Below are 14,828 nucleotides of genomic sequence, written 5' to 3' on the forward strand. Positions count from 1 at the left end.
CGTGATCCCTGCTTTTTTTCCTGGGAAATAAAAAAAACAACAACAACAAAACGTTTTCATGCCAGTTATAATGAACATCAATTATTTACAGTTTCACTGTTCGTGGTCAGGCATCTTCATCCTTGTTGCTTTTTATGATTTTATCTCATCCCAACACTAAGAATGTTTGGTGAAGCAAGCTTTATTTTCTCGACCCACTACACTTCTATCAGTGGTTTAACACACAGAGTCAATGTTAGCAGTTTGTCCATTGAATTTTATTTAAAAAAAGCAGTCAAGAGAAAAGTAAGACAAGCCAGTCACGGTCAACAAAACAAGTCTCCCCGAGGGAAGACAAATAAAAGCAGATAAGGACAGAAGGCCTGATGATACAGTATATACAACAACAGCAGACATTTTTTTTGTGTTGCAATACCAGTCTGCTATTCACCATTACATCAGGTATAAAAAAAAAAAAAAAAAAAAAATATATATATATATATATATATATATATATATATATATATATATATATATGGGGCAGAGAAGGTTCGATAAGTCAGCTAAGGCACACAGAGCCTCCCCAGAAAGAACACCATAAAGGACACAAAATGATGGGTGGAGTTTCGAGAAAATTGTGCAACATTTGCTCGACATACATTCAAGCAAGAACAACAACAATCCGGCATGAGATTTTCTCTGAGAGGCAAATAGCCCCCATGTACTTTGATCAAAAAACAAAAGAAATCACTCTCTTTGCCCACGATCAATACCATTTAACCACATATGTATTTACACATACATCTTTTACACAATAGTTCAGTACAAAATACCACTATACACTTGCTTCATTGTTGATCAATTGTGTTACAAAATAGGAATCTTACAGTAAGTTACACCTATTATAATTCTCCTTTCACCAAAACTTCCATCAAATTTACATACATACGTGTGGGCAATGCAATGTATTGAGTCCTGGTTGTGAACACTGTATTGTACTCTTGTGTTAAACAGTAGCAACAGGAGCCGACCAATGGACAGCCACAAATTGTCCTTTGGAAATCAACCCCTCTAGTGTTGGCGTGCGAGGGAGGGGTGTGTGTGCTTTAAGGGGAGGGGTAAGGTGAACTTGACATTAATGAAGAGTAATATCTCTAAATGAACCTTTGAAAAAAACACTAGCCTGAATGGTAGCCTAATATTCTTGACAGACACAGATTGAAATCTAATTGACTGTAGTTGATTGTTATTATTAAAATGAGAACAGGAGTTCAGTGTGTTGAAGTGGAACTTCCCCTGGTCATGAACTTGTCACCGATTGTCTTGATGGCAGCTAAAATAATTTTAATGTCGATACAGTTGGAAAGCTTCAGAGCTAAATATGCATTTTTGCAATGAAGTATAATATTCACGTAAATCTGTACATCATTGTCACAGCATGAAGACCACAACCACTCACGAGTATTCTGAAACTCACAGGAAGCAGTAGACACTGAACAGCTTCTCCTAACAACGATTCTTCCAAATTTTTGAGGTCACCATCTCTGTTTTGGTGAAGTCACTTTGTAGCTGACCTTTAACCTCTCAGGTTAAGAGTTGATTTCTCTTGGCAAACAAAGAAGATCTATTCTGACACGACAACACTTACTGACACATTGGTGTGGGCCGTATAAAGGTAAAGTACACGTTCGGGTTGTTGGCCTTTGTAAATAAAGGCAGTTTTTAAAAAACAAAATAACAAAAAAAAAAAAAAACTATCATGCTGCCAAGGCAGCGTCGCAAATATTTAGTCATTGACTAAAAGTATCAGTATTAATATCAATTTAAAATAAATAGCGACTAATGGACCTTCATTCACACAAATTTGAGACTTCTTTTGTAAAATTCATACATAAAGTGTCACTGAAATGACCTGAAAAAAAGAAAAGAAAAAGATGACGATAACATTTAAAGTCAGCTTGGAATTATTGTTTCAAGTTTGAGGCAGGCTGATAAGAAAAGCAAGTTGGACAAGACAACAATTTATTTGTCCTATTACCGAAAACGTGCTATTTATGAATGGAAAATCCTAAAATGCTACCACATATTATAACAAATGCTGAACCCCAAATTGTCTCAGTCAAATTTTTGTTGTGACAGTTTCGATTGAGCTGAGAATGCCTTTGTGTTTGCATTTCTCTACACATTTTTGACTGCAGCGGATGCTTTTGCCGGCCACCCCAGTCCCTAATCAGGCACTCAACTGAAACAAGTTGTGTGATGTACTTACTCTACTGATTATATATTACAGTAATTGGCATCTTCAAAAGATAAAATGTTTCTAACTCTCTTAAAGGTAGTGAATATTGGTTCTTTTTGGAGTTGTGTCAAAATAAACCTTTCGCTACCTCAGATATGGTGCTGTTTATGCTGACACAAACCTTGGGAGGCACATAAATTAATCTGGTACCAGGCATTCTGCACACGTGCTGCGCAGCTAAGGCCTTTTGTGGAGCAGAATGTCACATTAGCCGCTGTGCCCCATACTTAAAAATCAAAATTCATAATTCATTGAGCAGCAAAATAAATGCTTGAAATTGCAAGATCTGATCACAGTAAAACTCACATGAGAAGACAAAATAAATACACTGCGAAACTGAAATAGCAAAGACAGCATAGTCCCCTAAAAGCAGGCTGGATCTCGCTAACATTGATCACCTTCTTATGTTCCCTTCGTCTCCTGAGACAGAAAGAGAATATATAGCCCCTCCAGCAACTGCATACAAGCCCATAAATAAATAATAATAAAAAAAAAAATCAACAGTGAATCTTGCGGCCTCCTGTCCAGCTGGAGGCCTCGGTGCTACCTGATGTGCCCATCAGCATGCAGCGATCTCAGTTGGGATTTGGGGTCGGGGCTGAGGGAGCTCCAAGGGTTCTTGGGGCAGGCTTGCATGACGGGGCAGGCGGTCTGGCCCACGGTGCAGATATCTGCTGCCTCCCACAGCTCGCCCACTAGGCTGTCGACCCAATGCTCCAGCTCTGGGCCGGTCAGGGCAGCATTTCTCTTGGCCTGCTCCACATAGCCCAGGCTGATGGGGATGTTGAGCACTGGGTTGAGGCCGTGGAAACTCTGCTCCATGTAGCTGTTCTTGGATGGCCCATTGTGCAGCTTCAGAGTGTCCTCTGGAGAAACAGCATAGAACAAAGGGAGACAGATGATGATCAGTGATTTGACTTTAAGGGCTAAAAGAAGGCAAAATAAAATGTTTAAATATTAAAGCATGGAATGAAACTGCTGCCTAATTTGCTTGAATTTATTTTGTTGTTCTGGTTCTCAAACTCATTTTTTAAATGCAAGTTATAGCAAATTAACCCTGTGTTGTCTTATTTAAGAGAGATAAGGGGGGCCCACAGTCATTCTTCTCATGAAAAGTCGAGCCCTTCAAAGTCAGAGACACAATTTCTCCTTAAATCACCTTCCCACCCTGAGCTCCAGTCAAACTGTAAATTCCTCACTGGTTCTCTAACTGGGGTGCTAGCCATCCCTTTTAAGCTTGGCTGTGGAACACAAACTCTCTAACAACCGCATGAGAGCAGACAACAGTGCATTTCATGTGCTGGTGACAAAAAAAAAGCAGTCAGACATAGAAGTGCTCCATCTGATGAGATGCCCAACGACATGACAGGAGCAGAGTTCGTTCCCTCGTCATGCATTAGTGACTTAATGTAGTTGTGTGTACACGGGTATTGATGTGGAGGGGCCCTAAGTATTTTTTTTCCACAGGTCCCTAAATCATTGGCAGCAGCCCTAAGTGTGTGTGTGTGTGTGTGTGTGTGTGTGTGTGCATGCTGCTGCGAGTGCAGGTAGAGGGTCACGTTGTTAACTTTTACTAGCACTGCATGTAAGAGGATGCCAGACATGGCAGTGAATAACCAGCATGTGGAAGGAGGCGCTTAGAAACACATACCACAAAGCTCCTTCAAAACACACAGCGGTCCCAATTGCAAAATCAAAAACATGTCTACAACCTTATCTCACCTTTTTTCATTAAGGAGTTAACAAAGGCAGATAAATATTTAGTCTCAATATAGGGGTTTTGCCCTAACACATAAATCTATTATTATTATACATTAACATTCAAGTATTTCTTTGATGAGATGAGTGTTTTATCAATATTATCGTTATTCATTGAGCTGTGATACATCATGGCCGATAAACTTGAACATGCTTGCCTTTATGATTGCATTACTTTTAGTAAATCTGCAATATGAATGCTTATTTTGTGCCTTCAGTGCTCCCCCTACGTTTTAAGGCACCTCGAATACAAATGGACAGTGCTAAGCGTTCATCAGTTAACTAAGAAATGCTAAAATGCTGTTTTCACATCATGTTTTTAAAAAACATTTGTATTTGTATATATAATATTCAGAATCCATTGATACTGTAGCTATCCTACCCACTAGACTTCTGCTGAAACCTAAGCAGAAACTCTATTTGTTATTCTTTTTGATCCTTAACGCAGTGTGATTACTTAACATTGACTTCAAGAGCACTGGCTGCTTAAAGATCCCAACATTGCTGCTGTTCCTTTTATCCATGCTGACAATTGACTTAAGTGTGTCATCGTTTTCGTTAGGCTTTAAAATGTGCTGTTGTTAAACACTCATGTTTACTATGTATGAGGATCATATTTGGGTTATCAAGAGTGACTTCATGACAAACAACCACAGTTTGCACAAGCCCAGACTTAGCTACAAAGGGCTTCATTGTGCAAGAGTGACCCAAGGCTTGCTTGTATGTATGGATTCCAGAACACTTTAACAGTGAAGTGGTCTCTTTGTTGCAAAAACATATTTTTTTTTCTCTAAATTGCTTAGACTGACTGGACACAAGATCAAGAATCCTTGCGCAATCTATCCATCCATCAATTTTCTACAGCGCTTATCCTCACTATAGGGTCACGGGTGAGATGGAGCCTATCTCAGCCAGAAGTGGGTACAGTAGCCAAGGATTGTACTTAGGTAAGAGTAATGTTACTTAAAAATATGACTCAAGTAAAATTAAAAAGTAGTCCTCCAAATAATTACTCGAGGAAGAGTAAAATTCACTGGCGTCGGGCCAAAACCTGTCCAAATTTGGTCAATTGAATGTTTTTTTTTCAAATCAGTACTATTGGTCAGTCCCGACGTGGGTCTGTTATTTTTACAAATTACTGGCCAATCTAAATTGTTTCTGCCCTTTTTCACGTAAAGGACTCACTTTGAAAACTGTGGGTGGATCTCAGGTCTATTAACCGCAACGTTTCTAGTTCCTCGCTCCTCGATGCTTCGTCTTAGAAATTGTTCTCACGTCGCCATATTAAGGAGCATCTCAGTTGTCTTAAATGTGCATCAAAGCTTGAGGATCGAACATATAGGAGATTCCACAGACTAGCAAAAATCGAGGACAGTGACTTATCAAAATGGACACATACCAGCTGGATCGCAAATTCCCAATGCTAAGCAACTGCACAACGTTATGATGCCTGTGATAAAACAACACAAAATGTTGGCCTTTGTTTAATGTGTGACATTCCTCTGTTGAATTGACATGCCACACTATTATGAGGTCATGCAAGTTAATGTCAATGCAGCTGTCAATGTCTCACCTACATACCCCACAGTAAAAGCACAAGCCACAGTTTTAAGTTGCACCGAAGTCATGTTTGTGTTAAATGTGTTTGAAGGTAAGTGCTGAAAACGTGCAAGACAGAGAACAAAATAGTACTGAATTGTTGCGATATAGCTAAAAATTATTTTTCACCATCTCAGCTGACTGGATTTTTTGGACGGACCAAAAACGAGCCACGACGATGTCGCCAGGGCAGCATGAGTCGGCCCTCCCCCACTATATAACTAACGCGCGCCATCTATGTCTATTTTGCCAGAATTGCGATTTCCATAGTAACAATAGCCTAGCCTAATTCAGCCCTACGGGGCGCACAAGCCAGTGCAAACTGTAGGCCGGTCCCAAGCCCGGAAAAATGCAGAGGGTTGCGTCAGGAAAGGCATCCGGCTTAAAACTTTGCCAAATTAATGAGGGAGCAACACATTTCCATCTCTGTCCTTAATCACCCTAACCTGCTGCACATTCTTCCTATCTTTATCCCTCAATCTGGCCGACCTGTATAGATCATTTTCTCCTTCTTTAGTGTTCAACCTGGCATACATATGCCTCTTGTTTGCCCTTTGCCACCTCGACCGATGCCCTGCGTCGCATCTCAATGTATTCCTTTCTCCTCTCCTTCGTCCTCTCAGTGTCCCACTTCTTCTTAGCTAACCTCTTTCCTTGTATGATTTCCTGTACTTTGAGGTTCCACCACCAAACCCCTCTCCTTTCTGCCAGAAGATACACCAAGTACTCTCCTGCCTGCCTCTCTGATCACCTTGGCTGTAGTGGTCCAGTCTTCTGGCAACTCCTCCTGTCCACCAAGAGCCTGTCTCACCTCTTCCTGAAAAAAAGCATAAGACTCTTCCTTTCTCAGCTTCCACCACATGGTTTGCTGCTCTGCTTTTGTCTTCTTAATCTTCCTCCCCACCACCAGTCATTTACACACCACCATCCCATGCTGTCTAGCCACACTCTCCCCTGCCACTACCTTACAGTCAGTAACCTCCTTCAGATTACATCGTCTGAATAAGATGTAATCCACCTTGCGGGCTTCTACCTCCGCTCTTGTAGGTCACCCTATGTTCCTGCCTCTTCTGGAAAAAAGTGTTCACTACAGCCATTTCCATCCTTTTTGCAATGTCTACCACCATCTGTCCCTCCAAGTTCCTTTCCTGGATGCCGTACTTACCCATCACTTCTTCATCACCCTTGTTTCTTTCACCAACATGTCCATTACAATCTGCACCAATCACGACTCTCTCTCTGTTTGGGATGGTCAGAACTACTTCGGCTAGGTCCTTCCAGAATTTCTCTTTCACCTCTAGGTCAAAAAACCTTACACAACATCAGTCTGGATGCTGCAGGCTGGCCAGGAGTTGGGGATACATGTGTTCAAAAAGCTTGGCTACATACTGTAACTTTGCTTGCCATTAGCTGGCAATGAGCTTGATTACTGTGATAAGTCGTCATGAAAACTAGGTGACAATGCGTCTTTCTTTCTAACATTAATTACTTCCTGTTCTCCTTTAGTAATAACTATACTTTAATAAATGTTGTGTTGCTTGTTACTTGCCATGGAGGCACTCAGGCGACGATTAGAGAGTACACCAGCGCGAACTCCCGGACTTTTCTTTTTTTCACCTCTCCGCTTCCGCTATCTAATGTTTTTAAATCAAAGTACAGAGAGGTTCAGGACTGTGTGTTAGCTGTTAGCAATCTAGCCACAGCTCGTACTTCGCTGGCTTGTGAGTATTCCTATAATCCTTTGTGAGCAGCTGGTAAAGCAGGGAGTAATGGATGTGGACGCACTGGTCTTTTAACCAGCTCTGAGCTGGTTTAAAAATAAAAATATATATATTTGATTGATAGGTGAAAGGCTGTCTCCAGCACCTTCAGCGGACACGCACATACAGTCCTACAGCTTGAGGGCAGCCTTTATTTTTCAGAGCCTTTTTTTTTTTTTTTTAACATACATGGTGATTTTTGTCATTCACATTTGGCTGGCTTTTGAAAAAAACTCTTCTCTCTGGTGTGTTTGGTGTGTGTTTATTTTGGCATCTTTGGTGGGTCTTTAATGTTTGAAACTATACGATGCTGAGCTAAACAGAACTTGGCTCTCTTGTTGGAAATGTTGTTTTAAAGGCTTTCTCACCTTGACGTATAGGTTGATGCTTATTATAGGCCAAAGGGGCGATAAGGAAGCGCATCTCAGCCACAGGGCTCCAGTGGTGCAGGATGCGGACACTCCAAACTCCAGGACGCAGAGGCTGGTTGAGTGGTGGTCGGTAGTGGGTGAACTCAGCTGTCGCGTCTATAAGAATGTCGTAGGTGGCCGCGATGACGTTGGTTGGGTCGATCCACACGACTGTTACTGTCACGTTAGGCCCTTTTGCCCACTTCTGCATTCCCACCGTCTCATCCATGGGACCCATCAGGCCGCCAAAATTTCGGAAAATTCGTTCTTTGGCATCCCACTCTGTACCGATCTGACAAAAGAAAATTGGAAAGAGGAAAGAGGAGGACAATTTAAGAGATGGGTATGTATGAATTCCCTCCGGTGAACAGAAGGCAGTAACAGACTGCATCACAATTTCACCAGAATATTAAGATAAGCAACACAGGAGCTGAATTAACATGTGGAATAATGTTCAGCTCAACTCAAGCCTCCACATAGCAGTTATACCGACTACAGTATACAGACACTGACAAGTCGATTTTTGTTGTCATTGGAGTCTGTTTGTCCACAGTTGTTGGGAGCAATGCACATAAATTTACCAGCCCTCCACACCATGTCTTTGACTGCAGAGAGACAGGATGGAACGCAGTGACAGAAACAACTAGAGATTACAATATGACATCACAGGAAAGATCGCAACTATGGGAGGAGTGAGTAATATATATATATATATATATATATATATATATATATATATATATATATATATATTGACAGAGTTATGACAGGTTATATTTTGCATAGACTAGAATTAACTACATTCTCTGGGTTTAATACATGCAGCAGCAATACATCTCATTGATGAGATAGTAAAATATACCCCCTCTATTTGGCGATAGCTGCCTGCATTCATCACACTCTAACGTGTGCTGGATTGGAACACCTTTCTGAATGCAAAATGAGATGCGAAAATCACTATTGATAGCGGAGGGTTAACCGGGTGATAGAGATGGAGGTAGCACCCACGAACGTGCTCACACTCTGAGAGGGGTGCTGACAGAAATGTGAGAAGGATGGCGTCTTTAAGGCGTGCTCATCCTTACAATTGTAGCTGATTAACACAGCCTCACACTGCTGTACGATCAATGTCTGACTGGAATGGACTCTGTATTACATCCTTTGAGAGTTGAGAATAGGATGTACATGATAAATATAGACCACTATAATGAACGAGAGTGAATCGTGTGTCTTCTGCAGAAGACGGCTCACTTTCGTCTCAATTATTTGACTGACCTCTGCCATTCCTGCCCCTTGGTCCTTGGTTCTCCTTGCTTTAAATTGCTAATCAACCCATGTCTGGCACCTCTGTAGCTCATTAGTTTATCCACGGCTGACTCACTTGCACCCTACATCCCAAATTTGATTGGCAGAAAAGAAAAGACGCCAACATTGCCAGAGGAAAATCACTGCAATCTACTGAGTCAATGGCCTTTGTTCCATTAAAGAGTAAAATTCAGTTAACTTTGGGACAGTAAACATTTTATACCATTTTCCCCAAAAGCCCCAAAATATTTGACCCATACTACCCCACTCTTCAGCACGCTTTGGCAATGTGCACAGGTCGCTGTGGGCTGGTACAATTCGCTTGTGTAAGGTGGCAATAGACACACTTTTGCCCATTGTTTGAACCACAGAGAATTGTCACACGTTTCAATGGAATACATGAATAAAATGGGAAGATAATGATGCCATGGAGAAATACATTTACATACTGTATTGCTTGTTTAGAGATAATGTCAGCATGCAGCAGTGCTCTGTGTGGTGCTTTTTTTATTTGTTAAAGTCATTGGGAATTGCACATTGTTTTACAGCTATGATGTCACACTACTGATGATACAGCATTTCCATTCTGCCTGCACACCCCACCCTGGTAATACAGAGCAACTTTAACAGTGTTGACTGATTCGAACAGTATCATGGCAGATAAAAATTAACTCGAGCGCTTGCGGAAAATGTGGTATTATAGTTACAGCAGTTGAAATAAGTATTAACACATCCCCATTTTTCTCACTACATATATTTCCAAAGGTGCTATTGACATGAAAATTTCACCAGATGTTGGGAACAACCCAAGTAACGCATACATACAAAGAAAGTAGAACAACTAAGATCAGAAATTAAGTTATTTGTAATAATGTGAAATTTCAAAGGGAAAAAGTATTGAACACGCCAACTGGGATTTATTTAATACTTTGTACAAAAGCCTTTGTTTGGAATGACAGGATGCCTCCCGTATGGAGAAACTAGTTTTTTGGCCCATTCCTCCACACAAGCAGTCTTCAAATCTTGAATGTTCTGTGGGCTTCTTTTATGGACGTTGAGTTTCAGTTTTTCCATAGATTTTCAATTGGATTCAAGTCAGGTGATTGGCTGGGCTATTCTAGCAGCTTTTTATTTTTTCTCTGAAACCAATTGAGAGTTTCCTTGGCAGTATGTTTTGGATCATTATCTTTCGGAAATGTCCACTCTCGTTTAATTTTCATCATCCTCATAGATGGCATCAGATTTTTGTCAAGAATGTACATTTGCCCATTCATCCTTCCTTCAATAATGTGGAGTTTACCAGTACCATTTGCTGTTATGCACCCCCACACCATCATGTTCCCACCTCCAAACTTCGCTGTTGGTATGGTGTTTTTAGGGTGGTCTTCTCCAAACGTGGTGTGCATCCAAACACAATCTTGCTCTCATCAGACCACACTATATTCTCCCAGTATTTTGAAGCTCTCCACAGGTGGTCCTTGGCTCTTGGACAACTCTTCTGATTATTCTTTGCACTCCTCTGTCAGAAATCTTGCGAGGAGCACCTGATCGATGCAAATCTATGGTGGTATGATTGGCTTTCCACTCACGTATTATGACCCCAACCGTGCTCACTGGAACATTCAGAAGTTTAGATATGCGCCTGTAACCAATGCCATCGTTATGTTTTAAAACAATTACTTTGCGATGGTCTTGAGACAGCTCTTTGCTCTTACCCATCATAAGATGTGTCTTGACTCACACCTTAGCAATGAGACCTTTTTGTAGGCCATCAATTAGGACTGAATCAGCTGATATTCATTTGCACTGACAAGGGGCTTGAATGCTGTTTGATTATTGATAGATTTTAGGTGCTGTCTTGGCTTTCCATGCCTTTTTGCACCTCCCTTTCTTCATGTGTTCAATACTTTTTTCCTGTGTCATTTCACATTTTAACACAACTTAATTTCTGATCTTATTTGTTCTACTTTATTTGTATGTATGGATAACTTACATCTGATGAAAATTTCATGTCAATAGCGCCTTTGGAAGTTTATTTAGTGAGAAAAATGGTGACGTGTTAAATACTTATTTCAGCCGCTGTATGTGAGGGAGTTTTCTGTGGTCATTGCTATGATTTCTTAGTCATGTCTGGTTTGCTCCACTGAGTGCACTCGCTGAGACACAACAATGGAATAAACAAACAAACAAACAAACAAACACAATTAAGGTCAAGTGACTTAAGCACACACTTGAACTTTCCCTTAGAACAGTTTCATGGAGCATTTAGTTTTCCCACCAAACAGTGTTTGGCTGGAATGTTCCCAGGGGTCCATGGCGAGTTCTCTAATATGACGGCCTTTTTGTTTCAATCTTATGGAGGTACGATATGTGCAGGTTGTACAGCTAGCCACCAGAATCAAGAAACTCTTTCTTCAGAATGAAAATGTGTTAAATGCAGATTAACTTCTGGCCCATTTCAGCTTCAGCCTATAGCTTACATTGACCTCCACACACAACCTATCCCTTGGTGCCTATAACGCAATAAGCTTGGGCTTAGGACCAACACCCATTTTCTCACCAAGTCAGAAGCTTATGACCTTGCTATGCTTATAGCTATACTTAGAAGAAGATGCCTCTGCTCCACTAATTCTGATCCAGTAACATGTGGTCCATTTTTCACTTTCTCTCTTTCACTGTAACACGAGCAGAGCTCTAGATTGCTTTTTGTTTTTAATTTTCCTACTTTTTAAAGCTCACAACGTGACAAAATAATCCTGTGGTGCAAATATATTTGCAAATGTAACAGCAGTAGCTTAGTTGAACAACAAACAATGTAATGTTGCCACCCAGTGGGCGGCGCCTCCCAAAAAGCGTCACTTCACACAGCTTGCGTTCGGATTTCGGCGTAACAAAGAAATGGCCACAAGAAGAAAGAGGCAAAGAGTGAAATATAGAAACATTTTCCATCTACAATATTTCGTATACCATTACGGTTGCTAGTGAGCGGAAGTCTATCTCAGCTCACTTGCAGGGTTGACTATGGACTGACCATGACCATGGGTTGACCAATCACAGGACATACTGTATATAAAAACAAACAACCATTTGCATCTATAGACATTTTACATTTGTTTTTGGTAGTTTTGAGTAGATGTTTTTGGAATGTGGGAGGAAGCTAGATTACTCACAGAAAACCCACATAAACATGTGGAAAACTCCACATAGGAAGACTGGAACCCGCTTCACTCAACAGTTTAATCCAATTGTTGATCCACCCAAAAATATTTTCATGTCCATGTCTCTACAAGGTTAAGAGGACTTTTATTGCATACCATCTTCTATTCAAATATACAGTCCAATACAATGCAAACTCATCAGACACTGCCTTTATGAAGGTAATAATGCTTGGGTATTCCTTTATTACTGTGGTTCTAGTTTGCAGTGGTGTGACACTGCATCGCATGATACCGCGAGGTATTTCTAATATATTTAGATTTTCTGGGCAGGTGTGTCTAATATTTTATTCCTCTCATGTAGCTCAATGAAGAAGCCAACATACTAGAAATATCTCAGTATACTGCAGTGCAGTTTTTAAGAACAATAGACATATTAAGTTAATACTTTTCCATCCATCCATCCATCCATTTTCTGAGCTGCTTCTCCTCACTAGGGTCGCGGGCGTGCTGGAGCCTATCCCAGCTATCATCGGACAGGAGGTGGGGTACACCCTGAACTGGTTGCCAGCCAATCGCAGGGCATAATACTTTTCCGACAGTGTCAATCATCTTCATAGAGGTGGAACCTTTGATGTAGCTCTAGTATTGAAACAAAGTATTATCTGTATTATGTTAGTTTTTAAAGTAATTATTCTGAAGTTAAGCACTTTATTTGAACACGTAATACTTTCTTTTTTATTTACTTGCTCTTGCTCTTATTTTGAAATTCACAACCCTACTTTTATCTAGTTAATGAGAAAACACACAGTTGTGCTCATATGTTTGATAACACGGGCAGAATTTGTAAGATGACAATGTAAGACAATTCTTTAAAGAAAACATGAAGGGCCAGGCGAAACACATTTACTTTTAATGGGATTCAAATTAAACTGTCAAGAATTTCAGAAAAACATTATCATCAAACAAAACACAACCATAAAGAAATGAAGGATGCTTGTTGTTCAGTCATCACTCATATTTAAAAAAAAAAACAACATTTCAGAAATTCTGCCAGGGTATGTAAACTTATGAGCACAACTGTACATATTATGCAGTCATATGTACCCCTGTCATATTGGAATGAAAGTATAGGCTACACATTTTTCATAGCTTCTAGGTGTCGCTGGCATATTAGAATGAACGTGTACACCTTTCTCATAACCTCTAGGTGGCAGTGGCATATTGAAATGAATGTGCACCGCTTTTTCATCACCTCTATATGGTGGCATACATTTCTAAAAGTTTTTTTTCCCATTTTCCCCTATACCTATGTATAATGTGCAGCATTGATTTTTGACATTTTTTTAGGGGAAAAAAATTTGCATTATACACGAGAAATTACGGTAGTTCTTATTTTGAGCAACCGTGAACTGAACTTAGTTAATTTGAATTTGATGAATGTTATTGAGAACACGCTCATTCTGGTGTCTGTGAAAGGTTTTGAACAAAAGTTCATTTTCATTCCAGAGCGCCAGGTTTTGTTATAGGGACTTCCAGGACAAAACCCGCCTGAACACGCTATATACAAGCCTTCATATGTCAGGGATGAACGCTGTATTTGGAAACCGCCATTCATGTTTACATTGGGCAGGCACATCAGCAGCCTATGTGTGCGAGATGCTTTTGTAAGAGATTGTAAAAATGGATAGTAGGAAAATGTTTTGCATCGGAATGCTTTAGTTAAAACACTGTGCGATCACACAGTCAAAGTATGGAATTTATTTTGTTTTTGTAATATAAGAATAGGTGAGATAAAATATTTTGTCAATATAGCCAGCCAGAGCTGGAAGGAATGCAAAGTTATCAATGTCCTTTCACCATCGTTACTCTCATACTGTGTAGTTTTTATTTGCACATTAAGGACAAAGGTCCTGTTTTCGTTTTAACTCCTCATTAAAAAAAGACTATTCAAGAAACAAGTTTTTTCTCATGTTTTTGAGAGTGTAGGGTGAAAACTGAAGCTGGCTACTAGCGTGGACTGAATGGGTGACAACAATGAGGAAATGAAATGCCAGTATTTAGAGGGTGATAATCCGTCAGCAACATATTGAAAAAAAAAAAGAAATATGGAGTGAACTAGTTCATTTTTTGAACGATGAGCTGAACTTTGAACTAGTTCGCGTAGAAAATCGATTTTCCCAACATTGGTATCGGATCTCTGAAATTGTACAGTTGTACCTAATGATGTGGCCCATGAGGGTGTGTCACTGGACTTATTTATCCAGTGGAAGGTAATACTTCTGAATGCCATGTAAAACTTGAGGTGATACACTCATTTGAACTGTATGGGTTAAGTACTCCTGCACTACATCATGCTGTAAAATGGCATATTGAAGTTATACAGTTAAAAGAAAAGACTTCGCTTTCTTTCTTTACTGTATATTAAAGGGGATCAGGGAATACATTGTTAAGCCAAACACATGGTTTATCTAGCAAAGTTAATAAGCATATAGCTTTTGTATGTGGGCTCATATCTCTTCCTACTATTGCAATGCCACACTGTTTTACTTAAGGTCTTTCT

At 40.1% G+C, this 14,828-nt stretch overlaps 1 protein-coding gene across 1 annotated transcript in view; it reads right to left on the reverse strand.

The window, feature by feature from the left end:
- Positions 1-519: 519 nt before the first annotated feature.
- xylt1 (xylosyltransferase I) overlaps positions 520-14,828 on the reverse strand; it is a 98,543-nt gene continuing 84,234 nt past the window's right edge. The window contains exons 10-11 of the mRNA XM_061769753.1: positions 7,764-8,097; positions 520-3,144 (exon numbers count right to left, since the gene is read on the reverse strand). Coding sequence (XP_061625737.1) covers positions 2,822-3,144; positions 7,764-8,097 — 657 coding nt within the window. The 3' untranslated portion in view covers positions 520-2,821. The remainder of the gene's footprint in view (positions 3,145-7,763; positions 8,098-14,828) is intronic.

This window comes from Phyllopteryx taeniolatus, chromosome 4 (assembly GCF_024500385.1).
Source record: "Phyllopteryx taeniolatus isolate TA_2022b chromosome 4, UOR_Ptae_1.2, whole genome shotgun sequence".
NCBI lineage: Eukaryota > Metazoa > Chordata > Actinopteri > Syngnathiformes > Syngnathidae > Phyllopteryx > Phyllopteryx taeniolatus.